Source organism: Sciurus carolinensis, chromosome 15 (genome assembly GCF_902686445.1).
Source record: "Sciurus carolinensis chromosome 15, mSciCar1.2, whole genome shotgun sequence".
In the NCBI taxonomy this organism is placed as follows: Eukaryota; Metazoa; Chordata; class Mammalia; order Rodentia; family Sciuridae; genus Sciurus; species Sciurus carolinensis.
The window spans coordinates 33,810,465-33,836,738 of record NC_062227.1 but is presented as its reverse complement, the minus strand read 5'-3'; the positions used below and the strand labels follow the sequence as shown (position 1 = coordinate 33,836,738).

The 26,274-nt window shown below is 42.8% G+C and overlaps 1 protein-coding gene across 1 annotated transcript in view; it reads left to right on the top strand.

Moving 5' to 3' along the window:
* The window catches only part of Npc1 (NPC intracellular cholesterol transporter 1), a 47,683-nt gene that overhangs the window by 18,605 nt on the left and 2,804 nt on the right, over nt 1–26,274 (top strand). The window contains exons 5-22 of the mRNA XM_047526091.1: nt 2,604–2,771; nt 3,292–3,541; nt 5,493–5,566; nt 6,063–6,433; nt 7,632–7,858; nt 10,369–10,469; nt 12,722–12,824; nt 15,831–16,020; nt 17,104–17,286; nt 17,981–18,095; nt 19,991–20,118; nt 20,222–20,362; nt 21,251–21,340; nt 21,826–22,016; nt 22,378–22,493; nt 23,135–23,264; nt 24,707–24,907; nt 25,731–25,962. Of these exons, the coding sequence (XP_047382047.1) occupies nt 2,604–2,771; nt 3,292–3,541; nt 5,493–5,566; nt 6,063–6,433; nt 7,632–7,858; nt 10,369–10,469; nt 12,722–12,824; nt 15,831–16,020; nt 17,104–17,286; nt 17,981–18,095; nt 19,991–20,118; nt 20,222–20,362; nt 21,251–21,340; nt 21,826–22,016; nt 22,378–22,493; nt 23,135–23,264; nt 24,707–24,907; nt 25,731–25,962 (3,011 nt within the window). The remainder of the gene's footprint in view (nt 1–2,603; nt 2,772–3,291; nt 3,542–5,492; nt 5,567–6,062; nt 6,434–7,631; nt 7,859–10,368; nt 10,470–12,721; nt 12,825–15,830; nt 16,021–17,103; nt 17,287–17,980; nt 18,096–19,990; nt 20,119–20,221; nt 20,363–21,250; nt 21,341–21,825; nt 22,017–22,377; nt 22,494–23,134; nt 23,265–24,706; nt 24,908–25,730; nt 25,963–26,274) is intronic.

Below are 26,274 nucleotides of genomic sequence, written 5' to 3'. Positions count from 1 at the left end.
AGAAAACAATTCCACTTAACAATAGCATGAGAAACTAGGGACAAATGTAACAAAAGTACAAAACTTAAAACTGTAACATTTTATTCAGATAAATTAAAGAGGATCTAAATAACTGAAACATCACTGATCTCGGATCAGAAAACTTAATGTTAAAGTGATAACTGTTAGCACTCGGGCTGGGGATCAGTGGCAGAACGCTTGCCTAGCATGTGTAAGGCACTGGGTTCAATTCTGAGCACTGCATACAAAAATAAGAAACAAAATAAAGGCATGCTTCCATCTACAACTACAAAAAAAAAAAAAAAAAAAAAGACAGCTCTTCACAAATTGATCCACAAATTCAACTCAGTTCCCACCAGAATCCCAACTGACTTCATTGTAGGAATTCTAAAATCAACTTGTAATGCCAGCAGAGCAGACCTAGAATAGCCAAAAGAATCCTGAAAAACTACAAAATACAAGGACTCACTTCCCAATTTCAAAACTCAACTGTCAAGCAATGGAAATCAAGTTGATATGGTCCTTTAATACAGACATGTGGATCAATGAAATTTAATTGAAGATAGGCTGTATATCCATGATCAACTGATTTTTGACAGGGATGCTAAGACCATCACTGGGGAAAGAATTCTCTTCAACAAACGGTGTGGAATAACAATATCCACATATAAAAGAATGAAATTGGACTCATACTTCATGCCATATACAAAAATTAACTCAAAATGGATCAAAGACTTAAGAGCTAAAACTACAGAACACTTAGAATACATAGGAGTAAGTCTTTGTGACCATAGATATAATAGATACAATATCAAAAGCATGGGCAACAAAAGGAGACATAGATAAATTGGACCTCATTAAAATGGACAAAGAAAAGAAATTTTTGTGTTTCAAAGGACACCTTGAAGAAAAGGTAAGAAAATATTTTCAAATCATGTATTTTTAAGGGACTTGTATCTAAAATACATAAAACTCTCTTATAATCTAACAGTAAATAGGCAGCCCAAGGAACGTATACAAATAGTTAATAAGCACGTGAGAAGGTATTCAACATCATATTCAAGGAAATAAAAGTCAAAACCACACACTCAGCAAGATGGTTAGAGTCAAAAAATCAGATACCAGGTGTTGGCATGAATGTGGTGAAATCAGAACTTCATTCACTACAGGGAAAGGTAAAGTGGTATATAGCCTCTTTGGAAAACAGTCTGGCAGTTCTTGAAACAAATACAGTCACTGTGTGACTCAGCAGTTCTACTCCAAAAGAAATGAAAACATATGTCCTTACAAAAACTTAACAGTGTCTGTGGCAACATTATTCATAGTATCCAAAAGATGTCAACAACCCAGATATCCATGAGCTGATATAAACAAAATAAGGTACCTCCTTGTGATTGAATATTATTTGGCCATAAAAAAGAATGGAGTGTTCAGTAGGCTAAAGGGTTTATTGTATGGTATATGAATGATATCTCAAAAGTTTTTTAAGAGCTGGGACTGTAGCTCAGCGGCAGAGTGCTTGCCTAGCATGTGTGAGGCACTGGGATCGATCCTTAGCACACATTAAAAAATAAATAATTTTTTTAAAAAGTTTTTTAAAAAGCAAAAGGAAATCCATACTTAAGTATGGCTACAAAAACAAATGCATTTCAAAGACAGATATCTTAAAAGCAAGTAAAGACACAAAGTACTTCAAAATAATGATAATTGAAGGTTTTCTCACCAGCCACAAAATGAGGCCAGAAAGGACTGATACATTCAGAGTTCTGAAGAAGACAACTGTCACTGTAGCTAACCTTTCTTTCAAAAGTGAGGGTAAGGGGCTGGGGTTGTGGCTCAGTATGGAGTGCTCACCTACCATGTGTGAGGCACTGGGTTTAATTCTCAGCACTGCATACAAATAAATAAAATCAAGGTCCTTTGACAACTAAATATTTTAAAAATAAATAAATAAATATAAAACAATGAATATGTAGATATCTCCTTGGAGTTTAGGGGAAGAAGATCTGGGAAGTTTCTAGCAAGCAGGGACTGGCGAATGAAAATCAACACTACAGGACTCACTCCACCTACATCCTTGTGTGTGAAATATCGTCAGTATCATTACATAATATGTTACCTTTGCATACTAAAATAAACCTAAAAACAGAACAGTATTAGTTTAATTCACATGTGACCTCTTCCCTAAAACCAGTTTTCTCTGTAAGTTCCATGATTCAGCTGTGTACTCTCCTGCTGCAGAGGTTTTCTGGAACCAGCTTCGTTGACTGAAGAGGTACTAAGATTCTTAGCTTTAGTCTCCTCTGGACAGTGGGGATGAGACTTCCCAAAGCTTTTGTGAGAACTACACAGGATGCCATAAGCCTTTCCCTTTCCTTTTTTTTTTTTTTTTTTAACTTTTAAATTATCTGGAATAAACCAGTTCAGAGGGAAGTCTCCTTTCTCTTCCATAGTGTTTCATTGCCCGCATTTCCAGTCTGCTGGCTGACGTGGTTGTGACCTACCTGGAGTCCTCTGGTCCCATTTCAGAGGCCTTTCACAAGCTCTTACCTGGGGAATAAAGCAAACGGTCATGTCTTTTTCCCTTGGGATTCCTCTTCTAGCAATGTACGATGCCTGCCGGGATGTGGAGGCCCCCTCAAGTAATGACAAGGCCCTGGGACTCCTCTGTGGGAAGGACGCTGATGCCTGCAATGCCACCAACTGGATTGAGTACATGTTCAATAAGGACAATGGACAGGCGCCATTTACCATCACTCCCGTTTTTTCAGGTGGGGATGACTACTCCCTGCGTATTTATAATAATGTTCTAATGCCAGGAACTCATACTCTGCAGTAGGAAGATAAATTCCAGTAACTAGTACCTAGAGTTTCTCTCGAGTAAGAGAGGTAACTAAGGCATTTTTCTTGTGTGAATGCAGGAGGAAATGGAATTGCCTTTAGGGATTGCTGTGTAATTGAGGGAATAAACTGGGGTTTTGTTTGTTTGAGAAAGGCTAAGAAGTATCACAAAGGCCTCTTCAGAACTCTGCTGAAATCTTAGTCCAGCTGTTCAGAGTGGAAGTAAGACAGAATTGAAAGTTCACCCTGGTATGTGGTGTAGTCAGGGAGAGTGACAGCCACAAAACATAAAGGGATTAGAGGTTAGATTGAAACGTCCAGTTCTTATTCTTCCAGTCATGTTATGTTGGATTTCAAGGTGCTTATTACTGGGTTTAGATATAATTCAATCAAAATTTTTAATGTTCTTTTTTCATTAAGATCTTCACTCAACACAATTCCTTCCTATAGATCTTCCGGTCCATGGGATGGAGCCCATGAACAATGCCACCAAAGGCTGCAATGAGTCTGTAGATGAGGTCACTGGGCCATGCAGCTGCCAGGACTGCTCCATCGTTTGTGGCCCAAAGCCCCAGCCCCCACCACCTCCTGTTCCCTGGAGGATCTTTGGCTTGGATGCCATGTATGTCATCATGTGGATCACCTACATGGCATTTTTGTTTGTGTTTTTTGGAGCATTTTTTGCATTGTGGTGCTACAGGTAAGCGGCCGTGTATGTGTGTCATCTAGGGCCAGAAGATCAAAATTACTCAAGTGGCACTTATAGCTTTCACATGGCAGGTTAATTAAAACAGGAAACAAGTACACATGAGTGCCATCCATGGATTGCTTACGATCTGCAGCTAGTAAATAGTCAAGTGTTGTCGAGACATGGAAACATCTGAAGTTAGTTTTATTCATTTATTCAAAACAATGTGTGAGTTAAAGCTCACTGTCAGAGTCAAATGAGCTAAATCTGTTCCAAATCTAATTGAATGCAGTACTAGCATCCTTTTACATATTTGCATCTTAATTTAGGATAGTACTTCTTTTTTTTTTTTTTTTTTTTTTCTTTTTTCCTTTCTTAGGGATCTTAGTTGTTCAGGGCCTCACTAAATTGCTAAGGCTGGTTTTAAACTCATGATCCTCCTGCCTCAGCCTCCCAAGTCACTGGGATTGTGACTACCCCCAGCCCTTTTTATTTTTTATTTTGAGACAGGGTCTTGCTAAGTTGCCCAGACTGGTCTCAAACTTGTAGTGCTCCTTCCTCAACCTCCTGAGTTGCTGGATTATATGCAGGCATGTGCCACCATGACTGACAACAGTACATTTTTATTAATTTTAATTTAAAATCATTTTAGACTTACCAGAAAGTTGCAGGAATAGTATATTTTATATATATCCTTTTCCCAGCTTCCCCTTATGTTACCACTTAAAGAACTCAGTATAATTATCAAAACCATTTAACAATGGTACCATATTAGTAGCTAAACTACACGCCTTATTCAGATTTCACCAGTTTTTCCTCTCATGCCCATTTTCTGTTCAGGATCCCATAGTACATTCGTTTTTAGTGTTGTGTTAGTCTCTTCCAATCCATGGCAGATGGTTCCTCAATCTTCCTTTTTTAAGATCTTGACGCTTTTGATGAGCCTGCCAGTTATTTTGCAGCATGTGCCCCGGTTTGGCTTCGTCCAGTGTTTTGTCATGATTAGATTGAGGTTGTGTGTTCTTGACAAGCACATCATAGATGTGGTGTTACCTTTCTCAGGGCATCATGCCGAGTGCATGTCAATATGTTGTTACCAGTGATGTTGACCTTGATCTCATGGTTAAGGTTGTGTCTGCTGGGTTTCTTCACTGTAGTTACTATTTTTTCCTTTATAATTGAAATTTTTATTGAGAAGAGGTACTTTAAAATTATGCTCATACTTTCTTTCTCCTCAGACTGTCACCTACTACCCACTGAATCATGGGTTCTGTCTGTAACCATGATGACTGCAGTGTTTGCATGATGGCAATTTGGATTTCTCTCACTCCCTCTACATCTACTAATTGGACTTCTTCCTTCACTTATTATTCACTTGGTTACACTATGGACCTTTTATTTATTCAGTGGATTGTACCCAATTCCGTTACTTTGTTGCTCCGAATTTTCCCCGTCTGGCAGCGGGGGTGCCTTCCGGTTGCTCTTCTGTTCTTTTGACATGCTCCCACCTCGGGTTCATCCGCCCTTCTCCCTGCCCTTGCCCAGGAATTGACCCCTTCTGCAAGGAACCCTGCTTCCTTTCATCAGAGGATAGTATTTGAAATCAAGGACAGGGCAGCAGGTGTGCTCATTGCTGTTAAGGAGAATAGGACCTAAAAGAACCTAAAAGTTAAAATGAGGTTTAAAATAAAAAAGTTTAAAATGAGATTTAAAGGACCTAAAAGTTAAAATGAGGTTTGCAAAGTAAAATTATCCTTTAGCATTTTTTTTAGTATAGTCTTTAATTTTCTGCTGAAACTGGTAAGCAAGTTCCCAAGGGAACTTAGGGTAAAGAAGGGAACAATTGGGGAGGAGGAAGACAGGATGAGGAAGTGAGCTTTTAAAGGGATTTTGGAATGTCCAAATAACAAACTCATTGTGAAGTCCACTAATACCACTTATATGCTTTTTTTTTTTTTTCCAGAAAACGTTATTTTGTCTCCGAATACACTCCCATTGACAGCAATATCGCCTTTTCTGTTAATGCCAGTGACAAAGGTAGGCATATTTGTCCAAAAAATAAAGGGTTTGGATTTTATTGGTCTGAAAGAGTCCTTGTTTCCTCAACAAATATTGACGTGCCTATTCTGGGTAAGGCAGTGCACTCGCACCAAGGACACAGACATGGCCCTTGCCTGTGGCTCTGATATCAGGGTGGCAGATCAGAGCCAAGTAACCCATGACAGCAGTGAAATATGGACGGGGAAAGCACCAGCATGGCAGGCTGAGGGCAGGAGCAGCAGAGCAGAGAAATTTACTCTTCAGAAGCTGTTGTGTGAGCATCTTTCCACCATGGAGTGCAACAGTGCCCACTGTGGGCAGCCACAAAGAATAGCTCCCCCAAGCAGAGAGCAAAGGGCTCAGGGTGCGAGTTGTGTCCCGGGAGGGCTCGACTCCTGGCACAAGCAGTGGTAGCTAATGCTGTCCCTGTTCCGACTTTCAGGAATGGCCTGGCTCTTAACCTCCACCCTCCTTTCCTCTCCTGCTCTTCCAGGGGAGGCGTCCTGCTGCGACCGCCTTGGGGCGGCATTCGAAGGCTGTTTGAGGCGCTTCTTCACCCAGTGGGGCTCTTTCTGCGTCCGGAACCCTGGCTGCGTCATTTTCTTCTCACTGGTCTTCATTGCTGCGTGTTCTTCAGGCCTGGCTTTTGTCCGGGTCACCACCAATCCAGTTGACCTCTGGTCATCCTCCAATAGCCAGGCCCGCCAGGACAAAGAGTACTTTGACACACACTTTGGGCCTTTCTTCCGGACGGAGCAGCTCATCATCCGGGCCCCACACACCAGCAAACACACTTACCAGCCGTACCCCGCAGGAGCCGACGTGCCCTTTGGACCTCCACTGGACAGAGACATTTTGCACCAGGTATTCTGCCATTAGCAGAGGTCCGTCCACCTGGGGGACCTGGTGGTACGCTGGCTTTTATGTATCGACCAGTTCTACCCAGTGTGGATTTGGGGCTGATTGTTGTGATATCTCTTAAGTCTTTAAGCATAAAAGTAAAGGTGTTTTTCATTTATTTTTCAAGAAAGCGATGCTAGGCATTGAACTTAATGAAAAACTTATTGTTGCCTGCTTTTGAGTTGACTTCAAACAGCAGGTCCTGACTTTTTCTTGAAACTGGGATGAGCAGAGGAAGACCTAAGCGGCATTCCTCTGTTGAAGCAGAATCTCTTTATGAGGAATTCACCTCAGGAATTCATGGATTTTTTTTCTTGTGGTAACTGAAAGTAATATGAAAGAACCCAAAGGAATTAATTTTTTATGCTGTCCTGGGGTCCATATGCTGGGTCGTTACTGATCCAGGGTCTAGGAATGAACTTACTGTGACCTGAATGTCGGCTCCCAGGGGCGGGAGGTAGACTTGGGAAGGGATCCTTCTATTTCTCTTACGAAGGCCTTTAAAACTTCCTGTTGTCCTTCATACTTGCTGTGGAAACTGTATCTGTGAATAAACTACATCCACTTCTTTAATGAATGATCGTACAACTGCACAAATTGTCCTTTAAATATTGTTCTTGTCTGTAGAAAGTATGAGATCTTAAAAAGCACCAAAACGGACCAAAGACTTTAATGGGATTTTTTTTTTCTCCAACCAGTGACTGTTGGTTTTTCCTAGCTTGTTGCAGAAGATGAACAGCACAGCCATTTACTTACAGGACTACAGTCTATATTGGGAAATGTGGGCATTTATGTAAATGATCGTAGCGTAGAGCAAGGCATGTTTTTGGTGTGCTTGGGGAAGGGGGAGTGTTGGGAAGACCAGACAGCTCACTCTAGCCCACCCTGTGGCCCCTTGTTGGTGGCTGCTGGAGAAGGGTGAAGGGGGATGGTCACGTGTGCTGTGTTGAGATCAGTTCTGGTCACATATCCCCTCCCCATCTCAGGACACCTCTCACCAGGCCTCACCACACTTTACCACAGTGTGCCTGCACCTCCTCTGTTTTAGGATGTGTTTTCGCCAAACACTTTTTCTGCCGGCCTCTCACAATACCAGTTACTAAAGATTTGAAGAAATCTGACATGTTTCTGGATTTGCTTATTTTTTTATATTTTCTTTCAGGTTCTTGACTTACAAACAGCCCTTGAAAATATTAATGCAACTTATAACAATGAGACTGTAACACTTCAAGACATCTGCCTGGCCCCTCTCTCACCTTATAACAAGAACTGCACCATTTTGAGTGTGTTAAATTACTTCCAGAACAGCCACTCCATGCTGGACCATCAAGTAGGGGATGACTTCTTTGTGTATGCTGATTATCACACGCACTTTCTGTACTGCACACGGTAAGTGGCATCACCCAGCCATTTGTGTATCCTGCCAATATTTGAGCACTTATCTTTGCTTGCACTACTCACAATACTAGAGACCCCCCCAGTGAGCCAACAGAGCAATTTGTACCCTGCGAAGCTCACATCACACTGACTGGAAACTGGCGATCAGTAAATAAATACAGTCATATGTTGCATCTCACTGGGGACACATGCGGAGAAATTCATTGATAGTTAATTTCTTTGTTCTGGGAACATATTGTGGAGTATTTTCACACAAAATAAGACAGCTATGACATTACTTGGCAATATAGTCTTGAGGGACCACTATGATTGACAGAAATGCCATTATGTGTCATACTGAATGTATATGCTCTCGTATCAGTAAAGATTAGTGTTGGGAAAGACGAGCAGGGCTTAGCAAAAAAGGAATGAGTTTTAGAAAGGAAACCTGCACAAAAGGCAGCCTGTGGCTATCACAGGAAAAAGTGTTTGCAGCAGAACAAGCAGCAAGTGCAAAGGCCCTGGTGTGGGATCTTCCTCTGTGTAATCCAGGATCGAGCTTTAACTCTTGCCTGGGTTAGTAACACACAGTTTGGTGTATGCACCTGCCCCCCTAAGATTTGAAGGTAGAATCCTATTGAGCTTGTGCTTGTTTTTCACGTGTGACCTTATATTCTGATACCCAGTGGTTTTGAAAGCACGTCACCTCCTTTGGAGGCGTGGGGGAGGGCTGGTGTGCAGTTTTAGATTAGAAGGCCTTGAGCTGCTTCCCTGGGGCCCCAGCCAGGCAGCGCTTCTTTATAATTGGAATTAGTCACCAAGGAAGCTATGCTTGGGTGATCTGTGAGGGGAGCTTTGGGTTATTCAGCCTGCCATCTCTGAATGTTCCAGAACTGGCCTGAGGGTGGTGGTTTTCTGTGTGAACACCACAGTGGCTTTGTGTTCACCATAGGAACAGGAAAAATGACTCCGTATTTCCTTTGATTGCATTGCTTAACTAACCATGTCTCAAGAGCTGAGCACTCTGGTTTCTGGTTGTCAAGAACTCTGGTGACCTTAAGTTTTGTTATTAAAATATGACTGCTCAGGCCGTGTTCATTCTATTTCAAGGACATCACCTCTAAAACATGAGTTGAACTCATAAAACAGTAAATGTTTGCCTGTGTGCCTCAAACCCTTCATTCTATTCTGGACAGGGCAGATGGTATGAGGGAACTGTGGATAACCAACCAGGCAGGAGGTGGTGGCATTTGATATTACTTCATTGCTCTCTGTATTCAGAGGGGGAAACTATTTTCTGTTTTACAAAATCAAGTCAAAAAAATTGGGGAGAGAGGTGTGTGAGACATGCTTTTTATTAAAGGGCCTGGTTGAGACAGGTATGGAAGCCTGCTGTGACAGCTCCCGTGACCAGCGGTGCGTGCTTGGTTTCTTCATGACTCAGGCCTGTTTCTCATTCTTACCCCTTTCCACCTACACGTCCCAAAGGAACGACAGAGTCAGGCATAGATTTCTTTGCCCAGTATCATTTAATGGCATTGACATCTACTAGTGAATCAAACATGAGGCTCTATCCCTGACTTCCGCCTTCCTCATGTGACTGTGGTGAATTTTAACCTCTCCAGGTCCTTCCTGCTGTGGCAGTCAGGCTGTGGGATGAAGGACCTCACTTCCAGCTCCAGCTTGCCTGACACCATAGCCCAGTCCATCCTGGCAAGCTCTGAAGGGCAGGTCCTCTGTGGGGACCTCCCTGAGCACCCAGCTGAGTGCTGACTGCTGACCACCCTGAAATGCTGGTTCCCTTTCCACAGAGTAGCCACCTGCCTGTCCGCTCTTGCCCAAGCCATTGCACAAACCTCCTGACTGCCCTTCCACCTTCCTGTCTCTTTCCCACTCCCCAGACTCCTTCCACTTTGCCACTGATTTTTTTGTAAAACACCTCATGACATCCCTTCCCCAGACATCTCTGATTGTTCCCCAGTGCCTCCAGGGTCAAAACCTAGACTGCTTAGCCCGGCATCTGACCCTTACTTTTGTCATTGTGCATCCTCTCCAGCCCTGCCCCCTCCCTTAGGAGCAGCCCTTGCAGGCACCCCATGCTCTAGTGCAGGACTTCCTGTGACCTGGATCACCTTCCTCTTGCTCTTGTCTCCTCTTATACACCTGTTCTCTTCCCAAGTTGTGTGGAGCGCCTCCAGTGCCTCCCTCCCTGCTGAATTGTCCTCCTGCTTAGAGATGTGGTCCAGAACTAGATCTGGACCGGTCTCCTCCTGGTGGCAGTTTTCCCCTTGTGCCATTCGCCCCTCCTCTGTACCCACACAGCACCAGGGCCAGGGCTGCTGCCTGAATCCGAGTTCAGAGAGGCAAGTGACAGACAGTATTATTCAACTAAGGAACCTCAGGGCCCACATTGCACTTAGAATGCAGTCAGCCACAGTAAATATTTGCTGTCTAAATCTGTAGGTCTCCTTGATGTCTTGAGGCTTATTCTAATTGGGAGGTGTCTTCTGATCTTCTGGCAGGGCTCCTGCCTCCTTAAATGACACGAGCCTGCTGCACGATCCTTGCCTTGGTACATTCGGTGGCCCTGTGTTCCCGTGGCTTGTGCTAGGAGGCTACGATGGTAAGTAAGAGAAGCTCCCCTGCTCCTGTGGTCCTGGTTCTGCCGTGCAGTTCAGGGTAATTATGAAGACTTCATAAATGGAGCAATCTTAATTCCCTGTCTCTTGAATCTTAAATGTAATATCTCCTTTGGCTTTGGCTTTGGGTTTTACTTTGGATTTCAAAGAAGTGAATTGTGTTTTCCTTTTAGGTCACACATGCCTTTAAGAAGCTGTTAAAGGCGAAGGACATTTTCCCACACTAGTGTAGCTGTGCTTATCCGTGTTCTTGTTCAGTTCCAAGGAGGTCACAGACCTGGAAGCTTACCACTAGAACCTCTTGGGAGGCCATGACCTCAGGTCATCACCCACATAATGGGGAAGGGATAATATGTGAGGTATGAGGAAAAACCAAAGTCGATGGATTTTTTTTTTCCCTTCTGACCCAGTCAGGACAATCTGGAAGAGCACTGTTTGCTGGTTCCTGTGGTGCCTAGGACAGATCGGACTGGATAAAATGGGGTGATGATTCACGGGGCTCCTTTGGCATCTGAAGCAAACCTGCAGGCTCAACAGGTTTTTCCCTAGCCGATGAGGTTTCTTCACCTCACTCACAGGCAGGGGAGAACTTGTGATTGTATTTAAAATTGACTCTGCCCCATATCATAAAATGCCATTTCTGCTGGTAGGGAAAGGATGACATCAGCAACTGGCTAGCCAAAGGGAAAAAAATTAAAATGACCTCTTCCTTCGTCCTTCTATCAAAATAAACTCCACATAGGTCAAAAATTGAAATGTGAGAAGAAAAACTGTTGAAGAACTGGAAGATCACATAGGAATATGGGAGGGCTTTTTTCCTCCCAGTTCTGGGGATTGAACCCTGGGCCTTACACATGTTAGGCAAGCACTCTGCCCACTGAGCTGCATCCCCAGCCCCTGCAGGAGGGATTGTTTTTAATTTTGAAATGACAAAGGCATTTCTAAGCAAGTCATAAAACTGAAAAGCCACAAAAGGAAAGACTGGTGGATTTGACTACATAAAAAATTACGAATTAATGTGTGGAGAACAAACATACAGTTAAAAAAAAGCAAGAAACTGGCCAAAAAAAATTAGTGTTCATAACAGCATTTCCTTAGAGAACACTGTGAAAATAAGATCAACCCCAAAGAAATAGTTGAAAGTTAACGGAAACAGCAATACAGGGGCATTTAATTATGTGGAGGAAATATTCCTATTCCCTCCTAATGGTAAAATGCATCTCTCAGTCTTACTGTCTAACAAATAGGCAAAGGCATAAGAGTTGATAAAACCTTGCATCGGTGAAAACATGGGAACTTTACTATTGTTGGTGGAAATATAAATCAATTACTCAAAAATAAACTCCAGGAAAATGGGATTTTTCTTTTGCTCCCAGATATATATCCCCAAGACCTAAAGTAATGCCTGGTACAAAGTAGTTCTTAGTAAGTGTTTTGTTAAAGAAATAAAAATAACAGCCTCTTTGAACAGCAGTTTGTGAGAATTTATCAAATTTAGAAATGCACATAGTTTTTGACTCAGTGATTATGCTGAAAGAATTGATCCTGCGAATATGTACTTTACACACTAAAAAGTATTTACACATATATATATATTTTTATATCCCTGACTATATAAATGTAGATATACAGCAATAGTTTTGTAATTAAAATATTGCCAGAATGTCCATTAATTGGGAATTGGTTGAATTATACTGGAAAATAGTATGTTGCAGAAAAAGATTAAGAAGCTCTGCATGTACTAATACAGAGCAGTCTCCAGGATACAGAATTTAAAATGTAATGTGTAGAACAGTATGTTACCATTTGTGTAAGTAAAAAGGAAAAGGGAAGAATATACTTATGTGTTTGTGTGTGCATGGTGTTGCTTCTGGACAAATTCACAAATGGTTACAGTATGGAAAGAGAAGCAAAGAATGGAATGGAGGTAGGAAGGAGAGAGAGTTCCCACACAGCCCCTTTCCCTCTGTTTGAAATTTTTACCATGTATGTACTGTGTAGTTTTGGGGGAAAAAATTATTCTCCCTGAATGATAACTGTGCCCAATTCAGACAGGGAAACCTGTCCACTAACCAAGATACCTATAGACCATTTTTTGTTTTCTTTTAGAACAGAGACAGCCTGAGCTCCGGTGAAAAATCAGAGTCAGCTACTCTGTTGTGATTTTCCCCTCGTACCTATCTGATTTTCTACATGCTTATGATCTGCTTTTTGATGTCACGTTTTTCCTTTCTAGATCAAAACTACAATAATGCCACTGCTCTTGTGATTACCTTCCCTGTCAATAATTACTACAATGACACAGAGAAGCTCCAGAGGGCCCAGGCCTGGGAAAAAGAGTGAGTCACTCTTGGGGGATAAACACATTGTCCTTGCTTTTTGTGAAGCTGCATATTTGCAGCAAGTCCTTGAACTTCAGTTTCTGACTTAGCCAACATGAGATCTAAGTTATGTAATTTTTTCACTTGGTAGTAATTGTGCTCCGCAGAAATGGTTGAACATATTTACCTATGAACAGATGGTTTAAGCAGGTATTCTTACCCTAGAAGGCAGAACATGCCCAAATGCTCCTTGCCTTGTTTTCTAACAGCAAAATTGGGAGCACACTGAATGTACACTAGTGAGGAATGGGTACAGTACAATATTGTCACTTATCAATGAGAGCAAAGTAAGCATATGATTCGAGATCTGTTAAAAGGTTAATCAGCATATCTATATATGTGCTGTGCACACTTAGAAAATACATCTAGTGGATAGCCTAAAAAACTTAACTGTGTTCCTAACCTTTCAGGTATGGGAAGAGAAGTGTCAAGAAGATGGGGGACTTTTGCTGTTTATAACCTTCCATAGTTTTTTGTTTGGTTTTTGTGGCACTGGGGATTAAACCCAGAGCCGTGCACATGCTGGGCAAACACTCTACCACAAGTTACATCCCCACCCTTTCTTACTTTGAGACACGGTCTTGCTGGTTACCCAGGCTGACCTCAAACTTCAGGATCTTCCGACCTCAGTGGGCCTCCTGCGTAACTGGCATTGCAGACATGTGCTACCTCACCTGGCCCTTCAGTACTTTTTTAAAAGCAGTTTTATTGAGTTGATGTAAACCATACAGTTCACTCATTTGAAGTATAGTTTAATGGCTTTAGTATGTTCACATATATAGTTAGCTATCATTGCAGTCAATTTTAGAACACTTGGATTATCTTAGAACGAAACACTGTATCCTTTAGCTGTCACCTGCCTCTTCTTCATTCACTGCTGTAAAGAACCACTAACCTACTTTCCGTCTTCTTAGCTTTTCCTATTCTAGACTTTTATATAGATGGAATCATTTTTGTGGACTTTTGTGTGTGACTTCTTCCACTTAACATGCTTTCAAGGTTTGTCCATGTTCTCAAGTTCTTTTTATGACCAAATAATATTCCATTATGTAGTTGTACCACATTTTATTTGCCCATTTTTCAGTTGACACGCATTTGAGTTTCTATATTTGGGCTATAATGAATAATACTGCTGTGAACACTTGTATCCATATATTTATGTGGATGTATGTTTTCGTTTCTCTTAGGTATTTATCTAAGAGTAGACTTGCTAGGTCATGTGACCTCTCTACCTTTAACTGTTTTTAGAACTGCTGGGCTATTTTCCAGTGTGTGCTGGTTCCAGTTTCTCCACTTCTCTGCCAACACTGGTTATTATCTGACTTTTAGATTCTAGCCATCCCACCAGCTATGAAGTAGTATTTCATTGTGGTTTTGATTTGCATTTTCCTAATGATTAGAGATTGCAGTTATCTTTTCAAATGTGCTTAATTCTCCATCTTCCTTGGGAAAAAATATCTATTCATGGGCTTTGCCCATTTTTTTGTTTTTATTGATTTGCAAGAAATTTTTATATATTCTTTATCACATGTATGACTTCCAAATATTTTCTCCCACTCTGTGAGGTCTTTTTGTTTGTTTTCTTGATGACATTTTTTTGGGGGATTGTGGTACTGGAGATTGAACTCAGGGGCATTCGACCACTGAGCCACTTAGAGACAGGGTCTCCCTGAGTTGCTTATCACCTCACTTTTGCTGAGGCTGGCTTTGAACTCATGATCCTCCTGCCTCAGCTTCCCGAGCCGCTGGAATTACAGGCGTTCACCACCATGCCTGGCTTGATGACTTTTAATGCACAAAAGTTTTTAATTTTGAAGAGATCCAACTTTTTTTTTTTTTTTTTTCTTTTGTGACTCATACGTTTGGTGTCATAGCTAAGAAACCATCCCCTAATCCAAGAACGTGGGGATTTACTCTCGTGTTTTCTCCTGGGAGTTTTATAGTTTAAACTCTCACCTTCAGGTCTCTGATCCATCGAGTTAATTTTTGTGTGAGATAAGGGCCCAGCTCCATCCTTTTGCTTGTAACTCTCCAGTTGTCCTAGAGCATTTATTGCAAAGGTTTTTCTTTCCCATTGAAGTCTTGGCATCCTATCAACAGTTAATTAGTCCCAGACACATCGAATGTTTCTGGACTCACAAATTTTGTTCCTTGGATCTGGCCTATTCTTGTACTGCCTTTATTACTGTTGTTTTATAGCAAGTTTTGATATTGGAAAGTGGGAGTTCTACTTTGTCTTTTTGAAAGACTTGTCTTGGCTGTTCTGAGCCAGGCAATTGCATGTGAGTTTTAGAATCAGCTTATCAGTTTCTACAAGAATCAGCTGGGATTCTGACAGATTTTGCATTGAATCTGTAGATTCCTTTTTAAAATTTTGTTCAATGAGTTTTTATATTCATTAATATATATTTTATAATTTAAAAAAAAACCACATAGGCAGAACATGAACCAATTTTAAACTTGTTTCATATCTGTTTTAAATGATGGAAAGTTCAAGACTGAGGGTGTAGCTCAGTGACAGAGTACTTGCCTAGCATGCTTGGGTTTGATCCCCAGTATCTCCCCCACCCTGCAAAAAAAAAAAAAAAGAAAGAAAGAAAGAAAGAAAGAAAAAGAACGTAGAAAATTCAGCTTTGGGGCTGGGGTTGTGGCTCAGTGGCAGAGCGCTTGCCTAGCACAAGTGAGGCACTGGGTTCAATTCTCAGCACCACATATTAAAAAAAAATGAATAAAATAAAGGTCTATCAACATCTAGAAAATTAAAAAAAAAAAAAAAATTCAGCTTTGGCAAGAACTTTGACCATAATCTAGGAGTGTTTCTCCTTCTAGGCTTCAGTGTTGAAGACCCTGTTGCAGGGCAAAGGTTAAGTAAGTGCGGCCTTTGTTCTTAAAGTTGGGAAGAAAGCTCTTACTTATCTGTCACTTAGTTTTAACTAAAACTATTACATTTTACTCACCCTTTAGGTTTATTAATTTTGTGAAAAACTACAAGAATCCAAATCTGACCATTTCTTTCACTACCGAACGAAGTATTGAAGATGAACTAAATCGCGAAAGTAATGGTGATATCTTCACTGTCGTCATTAGCTATGCCGTCATGTTTCTGTATATCTCCCTCGCCTTGGGGCACATCCAGAGCTGTCAAAGGTTTCTGGTACGTGTGTGTTGGGGGATGTGTTAGGTGTGTATTTCACGTTCCTATGTGTTTGTTGTGTGCATGTTAGAAATGGCAATGCCCAGGGGCTGGGGAGATAGCTCAGTTGGTAGAGTGCTTGCCTTGTAAGCTTAAGGCCCTAGGTTCGATCCCCAGCACCCCCCCCCAAAAAAAAAAAAGAAGAAGAAGAAAAAAGAATTGGCAATGCCCAGCATGATGTTGTATTTTTGCCTCTATTTAGTCTATTTGTGTGTGTGTGTGTATGTGGTACTGGGGATTGAAACCAGGGCCCCTTAACCACTGAACCACATCACCAACCCTTTTTTATATTTTATTTAGAGACAAGGTCTCACTGAGTTGCTTAGGGCCTCAATAAGTTGCTGAGGCTGATTTGGAACTTGGGATACTCCTGCCTCAGCCTCTCAAGTTGCTGGATTACAGGTGTGCACCACTGTGCCTGGTGCCTCTACTTATTCTTAATTCACTATGTCTTTTTAAACTGGGCCCAGTGGTGTTTGCCTACAATCCCAGCCACTGAGGAGGCTGAGGTAGGAGGATCACAATTTCAAGGCTAGCCTGAGCAGCTTAGGGAGACCCAGTGTCAAAACAAAACAAAAAAGACTGGAGGTGTAGCTTAGTGGTAGAACACTTGTTTAATATGTATGAGGCCCTGGGTTCAATCCCTAGAACCACCCCCAAAAAAGAAAAACTTAGATGTATTGATGTATTGTTCCTTTTGATGGACTGAGTTGCAAACTGTATGTTAATTATATAGCAGTTTTGTTTCTTGCATCTGTTTTCTTCAGTTTCAGTTTTTTATATCATCTTAATCCTAAAGTTCTTCACACTATCTGTTTTTTTGTTTGTTTGTTCATTTTTTTCTAATTTGTGCACTCCATCAGCTAAGAATGTGAGCTCAGGGAATATGTTGCTAGGGAAGAACTGGAAGTTTTTTCATATCTTGAATTAGGAATTGCACTTTTAATTCTAGGTTAGATACACCGTGTAAAGCAGTAAAAATGAGGACCAATAGATGGACAAAACGCCCTCTAACTGATGACTTGTGTCTTCGTTACCTCTCAGGTGGACTCTAAAATCTCCCTCGGCATCACAGGGATCCTGATTGTGTTGAGCTCGGTGGCCTGCTCGTTGGGGGTCTTCAGCTACATCGGTGCCCCGTTGACCCTCATAGTGATTGAAGTCATCCCGTTCCTGGTGCTGGCCGTGGGCGTGGACAACATCTTCATCCTGGTGCAGACCTACCAGGTATGCCCTGGTCTTCTCACGGAGCGGGGCATCGCAGCTCTGGTAACGGCCAGGCCTTTGTGAGTGAGGACAGTGAGGAGGCTTTGTGTGGTTTCCCTCTGTGGCTCACAGATGTCTTGGATTTGTCCTGGACATTTTGGGACCAAGAATTTCATCCCTCTCTTTGGTAGGTGGCATGGATGTAAAGTGAGAATTTGATTTTAGAAGTATCTTTTTCCACATGGGCATAAAAAGGGCTAACATTTTGGAAACCATTTTGGACATAACTTATTAAAATAATTCTCAATACGGTGTAGAAGGATGAGCGTTTTGTTCTAAGGGCCACTAAAAAGACACGAAGTCCACAGTCCACTGATGTAGAAAGTAGTCCCAGTCGTCATCCTGAAGCCCCTACCAGAGTGGAGATTCGGTGGCACGGAAGCTTCATTTAAGGGCCAGCCACCTGCAGCCTGTCTTCCTGTATTCTTGTGACAACAGATTCAGTTTTTCCTTGGGTTTCTCACCTGGTACCTAGCCAGTGGTTCAGAAATACTCTGCTTCTATTGAGAAGTTTGGAGTCCCCACCAAATTTTATATGGCTAGATGTACTGCTAATCAACTATCATTTTTATTATCAAATTAATACAAGGAAGCAAAGAGGTGGCAATTTTATTGAGAAATTTTAGTGTTGCATATTTATTTATTTATTTTTAAGAGAGATGAACGTCTTCAAGGGGAAACCCTGGATCAGCAACTGGGCAGGGTCCTAGGAGAAGTGGCTCCCAGTATGTTCCTGTCATCCTTTTGCGAGACTTCAGCATTTTTCTTTGGTAATTATGCTTTAAACGGTACCAATCCTGTAGTTTATTGAGCCTGAGAATAGAAGAGGCTGGGTTCCTGAACATGTGCCCCTTCAGGCCACCTCCTTTTGTAAGTTTTATTCCCTAATTGGAAAGTGTCACTGAGTAGACCATAAGAACAATTGGTTCATAAGATTAGAGCCCAGGAGACAGGGCAGGCTGCCCTTTGGGCTTTGCAAAGGAAACTGACCAGCAGCAGGGTTTCCCCCCCAAAGCTCTGCTCTCGCTCACTAGACCCTGAGCACATGGCTCCTTACCTATCTGGCTACCCATTCCATTTTGGATTGGTGGCCAGTTTCAGAAACCTGAACAGTTAAGTGTCCCTCTTAGAAAGTTTCCACCATTAGACTTGTAAGATCATTGAAGGCAGAATTGTGTCCTGCCTACCACTGATTCCCTGTTCATCATTAAATGGACAAAGCAAAAAAAGAACAATTGGTGACAGTATCTTGGGTATCAGTTTGCAAGTGCCTTCTTTCTCATGAGAGGCATTGACTTGCAGGGTGTTCGGTCTTTGTTTTTGTAGACAGTCTTCCACCCCTATACACACAACTCCCTGCCAAGCAGCCTTGCCTGGGGGTTCATACATCTTACCTCAGTTAAGGAACTGGGATTAAGTGGAACAAATATCAACACTTCTGTATTTCTTTCACATGGAGACATCACCAAGTAGACTCACGGGCGGGGCTGCTTGCCCATCTCTAAAGTGTATAAGGAGAAAAGTAACTGTCCTCAATAGAGGAGACTGGATTAGAAGCCGTGAAGCCAGAGAAGACACAGTCTGCGGGTCACAGACTATAATGCCTTCATGGTTGCCTGATCACCTTCAGCAGGGACATAGTAGGACATCATAGGTGGTAGTCTTTGAACACAGACATGTTGTCACCATGTTAGTCTCATTTCCACAAAGCTGCATGTTTTTGAAACCTGTGGCTTTTATTGTTCCTTTTGATGGACACAGGTGCAGAAGAAAAAGTTCATTCTTTTTACTTTTGTTATTAGAAAACTAGTGCAAATATAAGGATGATAGCAATTGAGACTATGCCTCAAGATTGGCGTGATCTTGGTGAGATAGATTAGGAGGAGTCTGTGGCAATCTGAGTGCATATGTCTCATCTAAAGAAGTAGTGACATGTGGCCAGATTTTTGTGTTATAAGTACTACTTTTTTTTTTTCTTTTCAGTGCTAGGTATTGAATCCAGGACCTTGTACATGCTAGATAAGTGCTCTTCCTTAGAGCTTTGCCCCTAGCCCAAATACTGACTACTTATTTTAAAAATAGGTTTTTTTAATCCTAAAATGGACTCCTGTAATGTGGGCCAAACAGGATACATCTGGCTCAGGGGCTGCCAATTTACCCTGGTACCTACGGTACCTTTGACTTCGAACACCCTTGTTTGATTGTAAATTTGCCTTTTACTGTAACTTCACAGGGAGACAAGTATTATTGAACCAGTAGCAGGTGGAAAATACAGTCCCTCCTTTAGAGTGAGGCATATAAGTTACTCCAAGAAATAGCCTTATTTTTCGTGGTTCTCAAATTGCAATATGCATAAATTTGTCTGAAAACCTTTTAAATACGGTAGAATTGGGTTGAATTGCCTGATTGTGTCTTGATTAAGTAGGATGGGGCCTGGACCAGGAATCTACTCCCCAAGTGGTCTGGTGCTGACACCATTTTTTAAATCTCTGCGCTTTTGGACTCCTTTACCCTGTTTCCGTGTGGCAGCCACACAGACTTTGTGGCAATACTTTCTATGGGTCAGGCCACTTTGGCCCCTTGTATGCTTGTGACCACCTAAATGTGACCTGCACAAAGTCCTCTGCTATAAGTGGAGTGACACAGAGCTTTTCCCTCCCTGTAGGAGCCCTGTCAGTGATGCCGGCTGTTCACACTTTCTCTTTGTTTGCGGGATTGGCGGTCTTCATTGACTTCCTTCTTCAGATTACCTGTTTCGTGAGTCTCTTGGGATTAGACATTAAACGTCAAGAGGTAAGTTGTTACTAGGGTTACAGTCTGTTTAATATATGTTTGAAATGTAGATGAAGAAACCAAAGGTATTTTCTGTGGCCTTTATTCCTTTTTGTCCCCTCAGAAAAATCGCCTGGACATCCTCTGCTGTGTGAAAGGTGCTGAAGATGGAAGCAGCGTCCAGGCCTCAGAAAGCTGTCTGTTTCGCTTCTTCAAAAACTCCTATTCTCCGCTTCTGCTGAAGGACTGGATGCGACCGATTGTGGTAGGAACCCATCTGTGGTTTCTCTTTCCTTCTCCGCAAGACAGATGTGTCACATGCCTTCGAAGAACTCACACAGCTTGCGATGTAGATTCTGACAGCTGTTAACATGTATAAATAGTAAAATCCTTTTCTAGCAAGGTTTGATCAGTCAGAATAAGCAAGAGTTTTTAAGTTTTTTATTTTTAAATAATTATGAACTCATAGAATGTTGTAAAAGTAGTACAGAGGGTACCCAGGTTTCCTGAACCCACTTTTCCTCAGTGTTACATCTTGCATAATTATAGTACAGTATCAGAACTGGTGTGTGTGTGTGTGTGTGTGTGTGTGTGTGTGTGTGTGTGCGCTGTTGGGAAGGCATACTAGACAAATACTCTACAATTGAGCTACACCCACATACCCAGAACCAGGAATTTGACACTGGCACAATGTGTGTGTACTTCTGAGATATTATCACGTTGGGCAGGGTCCCATAATCTTCACTGCAGTCAAGATGCAGAACTGTCCTATCACTGCCCAGACCCCTCCTTAGTGTCACCCACTCATCCCTAGACAGTGATCATCTACCAATTATCTACTAAAAGAACACAAGTTAGTTTGCAGTAATAGCAAAAAGCATAGCAATACTAACATTTTTTTGAACACCTAGTATCAGTTTGGTACTCTGCTAAAATTGGAATTACTAGATTTTCTCATTTAATCCACACAGCTATCTAATGCAAAAAAAAATCTGTTATTCTCCTGTTTTACTAATGAGGAAATAAAAACAAAAAGTCCTATTTTGTGTGTGTGTGTGAGGGAGGGAGAGAGAGAGACTGATTTTATTTCTCTTCCTTCCTCAACCCGTTGTCATATTGAACAGTTACCTCTTACAATTCTCTTTCATTCCAGATTGCCGTATTTGTGGGTGTTCTGTCATTTAGTATCGCAGTCCTGAACAAAGTAGAAATTGGATTGGATCAGTCTCTTTCAATGCCAGACGTAAGATACTTTCTTCTTTTTTTTTTTTTTTTTTTTTTTGTGCTGTGCTGGGGATCGAACCCAGGGCCTTGTGCATGCGAGGCAAGCACTCTACCAACCGAGCTATACCCCCAGCCCTTATTTTTTTACTTTAACTGATGATGAGTTAAGTTTTCAGTAAGTGCACGTGGGTGTTATGCCTGCTTCTCAGTGTGAAGGCAGCAAGTTTCTCTGATGATATAAGAACGTCCACAAGGCCGTGTCAGCGCAGGCTGCCTTCACCATCCGGGCTTTTAGACTGCCCTTCCGGCACAGCCATAGAATGGAGGTGCTGACCTGATTGGGACCGGCAGAAGGAGCACTCTGGGACCCAGGAAAGAATCACGAATCCCGGCTGGAGGTGTCTCTGCCTCCCGGTGCCCTCGTAATTCTCAGTGACCATCACCTCGCCTAGTTACCATCAGCTCGTTCATACTTTCCCTCCTGTCCTTCCGTCTTTCTTTCAGGACTCTTATGTAATAGATTACTTCAAATCCCTCGGTCAGTACCTGCACGCGGGTCCACCTGTGTACTTTGTCCTGGAGGAGGGACACAACTATACATCCCTACAAGGGCAGAACATGGTGTGTGGCGGCATGGGCTGTGACAACGATTCCTTGGTGCAGCAGATATTTAACGCGGCTCAGCTGGACAACTAGTCAGTACCACCTGCTTGCTCCTGGTGTGCTTCAGCAGAAACAATGGGAGAGGGCTCCCGGCCAGAGGCAGCTCAGGCTGAAGTGTCTCACTGAGAGTAGACTGTTGAAAAGTTGTTTTTAGTCAAAACATGTTAAATGTAGTTTAACCTAAGCAAAACCTTTCAGAGGACTGATGGTTACCTGGTTCTTGGAAGGTTTTTTTCACTGAGTGCTAATGTAGTTTTCTTTTGACTGAGAGCAATATAAAGCATAGAAAATAAATTAAGCTTCAAGGAAAAGTACTGAATGTAAAGACTTCCTCCCTGTGCAGCAAGTTAACCGGTTTGTTGTTGTTTGGGTTTTTTTCCTCCTCTTCTCTAGCACCCGGATAGGCTTCGCTCCCTCGTCCTGGATCGACGATTATTTTGACTGGGTGAAGCCGCAGTCCTCTTGCTGTAGAGTCTACAATTTCACCGACCAGTTCTGCAACGCTTCAGGTATTTTGACCTCCTTTCCCAGATTTTTGCTTTTCTGAATTTTTGACATTATTACTTAAAAATCACTTGCATGTTGCCTTAGTGTGTGGCTGTTTCTGTGCCGGCTCCAGGTCTCATTTCCTTTGTCTTTGTCCCTTTCCTCGGTCATTTGCTCTGCAACATGCTGTGTGATCCACTTCCACCCCCCTCAGGGATGAAGGCCAAGCAAGGTCACTGCAGGGAACTGGTTCTCAGACTAGGGTTCTCATCCTGTCCCCAGTACACCAGTGCCTTTCTTGAGTGGCCTGTGACCTTGGCTTCTCAGAGGTGTGCTTGCCTTTGTTTGTCACTGTTGCCTGATGGCTTTTAAGTGTTGAGGTTGTCCTGGAATTTTCTTCATGAGAACCTGGAAGCCCTGGGCTCTCATACCAGTGGAGGTTGTCCTCCATGAAGCAAGAAACCTGCCAGGGAAAGAAATGCCGTATGGTCTGCCTAAGATGGAGCTGTTTCTTAAATTTATTAAATGATGAAAGTCACTTGTGGCTAAAGCTTTTGGATAAGGGGAAAGATTCAGGAAAATCACTTCTCTCATTTTTAATTTTTTTTTTTAATATCTGGAGGCCCATTCTTCTAACAGTTGCTTCCCCCTCTGTTTCTGCCAGTGGTTGACCCTTCCTGCGTCCGCTGCAGGCCTCTGACTCCGGAGGGCAAACAGAGACCTCAGGGTGGAGACTTCATGAAATTCCTGCCCATGTTTCTCTCCGATAACCCTAACCCCAAGTGTGGCAAAGGGTAAGTGCCATTGAGCCATGTCAGATAAGCAGCTACTTCAGCTTTGATTTGCAATAGAAAAGTAAGTGAGGACTGGTCAAGATAGTTGATGGGAAAGGGCATCTTCTCTGCCCACACCCACCCTGTCCCAATCCTGTGGAAGTAGAGAAACTTAAATTAAAAACAAAAAAACAAAAAACTCAGTTTTCAGCAGATTTCCTCGTGGCTTGGAGATTTGTTTCTTACACTTCTGTGTCCTGCCCCACTGGATGTTTGGATGGGTGCTGATTCCATGCACATTCTGAGGGGAATGGAGGGAGAGGAGAGACATGCTGGTTTTTCAGAGTGTGAATGAACGTGGTTTGTCCACTTGTGCCAGTGAGCGTAAGGAACCATATCTTGCTTTGGTAATGCTATTAAGGTTTGGTGGTGCATGACCGTAATCCCAGTGACTTAGGAGCCTGTGACAGGAGGATCACAAGTTCAAGCCAACCTTGGCAATTTAGTGAGACCCTACCTCAAAATTTTAAAATGACAGGGCATAGCCCAGTGCACGCCCCTGGGTTTGATCCCCAGTACCACAAAAAACAATGGCTTAGATTCTGTTAGCCCCACTGTGCTCCTGCCAGCCTGGCCATAGAAGAGGCTATGGGCTGTCTCACACCCCATCCAGCCAGTTGCCCACAGTCACAGGATATCTGACTTGGAAATAGTGAAGAAGATTGGAAGTCTCTGGGGGGTTGGTTTGGAAGCTTCTGCAGGTGGAAGAAGAGCATCCACATGTGTGTGAGGTAAACTGGATGTACTTGTTTTTTTCATAAGGATTCATTTTTTTACCTGAGTCACATCAGTTAATCATATAGATCATTTGTGTCTGTGTTTTGAAACTGCGCTAGGTCCCATGGGAAGACTACCCCTAAAAATAAATAAAAGAGAAATGAGTCTTGCAACCTGGTCCCTGAGTGCTTTGGCCTACATAAAACCAGTTGAAATGAACTCAGTTGTTACCAAGGCCACGGGACCACCCATTGTTCAGTGTTGCCCCCCTGGCCTGCAGCCTTGGTGCTGGTGGTGCAGAGCAAGAGGCTGAAGCTCGGGTGAGGGAACTTGTCAGGGGCCAACAGCAGCAGAGCTGAACTCAAGTCTGGGCCTTGCCCTTCCCTACCTCCTGCACACAGTAGCACCAAGTAAACTCTGTATCAGAACATGTTTGATTACGAGCAGAATCAGATAGAAAAACAATAACTGCCATGCACCAGAGAAACCGCAGCAGTAAAGAAAAGCTGGTCTGGGCAAGAACAAGCTAAAGTTTCCACACTGCCTCATCAAGACACCTTTTTCACCTGCGAAGTATACCACAGCATCTGACTTCTGAGCCTGGCCAGGTGACTCTGCTTAGCCTGGAGTGCTCAGATTCTGCCCAGTTTGCAAGGATGGCCTTTCTGAAACCTGCTCTTTCTCAGGGGCCATGCTGCGTACGGTTCAGCAGTTAACCTCCTTGGCAATGACACTAGCATTGGAGCCACATATTTCATGACCTACCACACCGTGCTGCAGACCTCCACCGACTTTATTGACGCTATGAAAAAAGCCCGACTTGTGGCCAGTAACATCACCGAAACCATGAGCGCTAAGGGCAGCAGTTACCGTGTGTTCCCATACAGGTAAAACGTGGGTTTTACAAAGAAGGTTTCCTGAGAAGGGTCTGTCTCTTAGGGGGATGCTGACACTTGCTTCATCCTGGGCACAGGAGGCGTATATCAAGGGAAATGGCCTGCCTGGGCAAGTGGACCAGAACCTTGAGCCCCTGCCAAGGTCTGAGCACCACAAACAGCACTTGGTTAGTGCTGCCTCACAGCCGCCAAGAGACCACAGGCAGGGTGCTCAGGAAGCAGGCCTCACAGAGGAGGGCTGCCCTGGCGCACTTGGAGAGCAGCTACTGGGTGCCCCTGACTGCTGCTTACTCAGGACAGTGCTGCTGTGTTTTTTTTTTTTTTCCTGCCAAGGAATGAATTATATATTAAATACTGAATTTGGAAAATAGGGAATGGTAAAAGAAAGAAATGACTTTTTTTTTTTAAAACCACCGCCATGATCCCTGTGGAAGAAGTTCTTAAGAATGTGTATCCTAATTCCTGGGAAGCACTGGTTAACTTTCAGCGGGGAAATAGCCTGAGGGAGGCCCAGGTCAGATTTGGACCTTTTTTCCCAAAAATATTATGGAATGCTGTCTGTAAGTAGCTGTAAGGTAACAGTTTTGACTTAGAATCAAACCCCTTCTATAAAACAACACCTTAGGCCCTTCTTTGGGTGTCAGTGCCCATCAGAGATCCAGTTGAATTACTGTAGGTGAGTGGTGCAGAAATCAGGGAGGTGTTCTGCAAGGGTGTCTCCAGGTGTCCCAGCTTTACAGGAGTGACAGCGGTCCAGAGTGGGGCTCCCAGGAGTGAGCATGAGCTGTAACGGGATGTCCTCCTTCCTCTCCAGTGTGTTCTACGTCTTCTACGAACAGTACCTGACCATTATTGATGACACCATCTTTAACCTCAGTGTGTCCCTGGGATCCATATTTCTGGTGACTGTGATTGTTCTGGGCTGTGAACTGTGGTCTGCCGTCATCATGTGCGTCACCATTGCCATGATCCTGGTCAACATGTTTGGAGTGATGTGGCTCTGGGGCATCAGCCTGAATGCAGTTTCCTTAGTCAACCTGGTGATGGTGAGTCTTAGACCACTCCCTTTTGTCCCTAGCTCCTGTCACTCACATGAATGGTTTCCTGGATTTCACATAAACCCTAACATAGAGTAAAATACCAACTCTGCCTCTTGCTCTTGGTGCATAAGGAGAGGTGGGACAGGGCATGGAGAGAGGCAGAAGCTGGGTGCAGAAGCACATTAAAGCTAATTTGTTCACTCCCGTTTTTCTCCTCTAATCCGTTTGCAGCTATAGTAGATAGTATGGTTCACAATGTCTGTAACAATGGAAATGTGATCTCATGGTCTAGCATGGGTTCTCTGCTTTTATTATCCA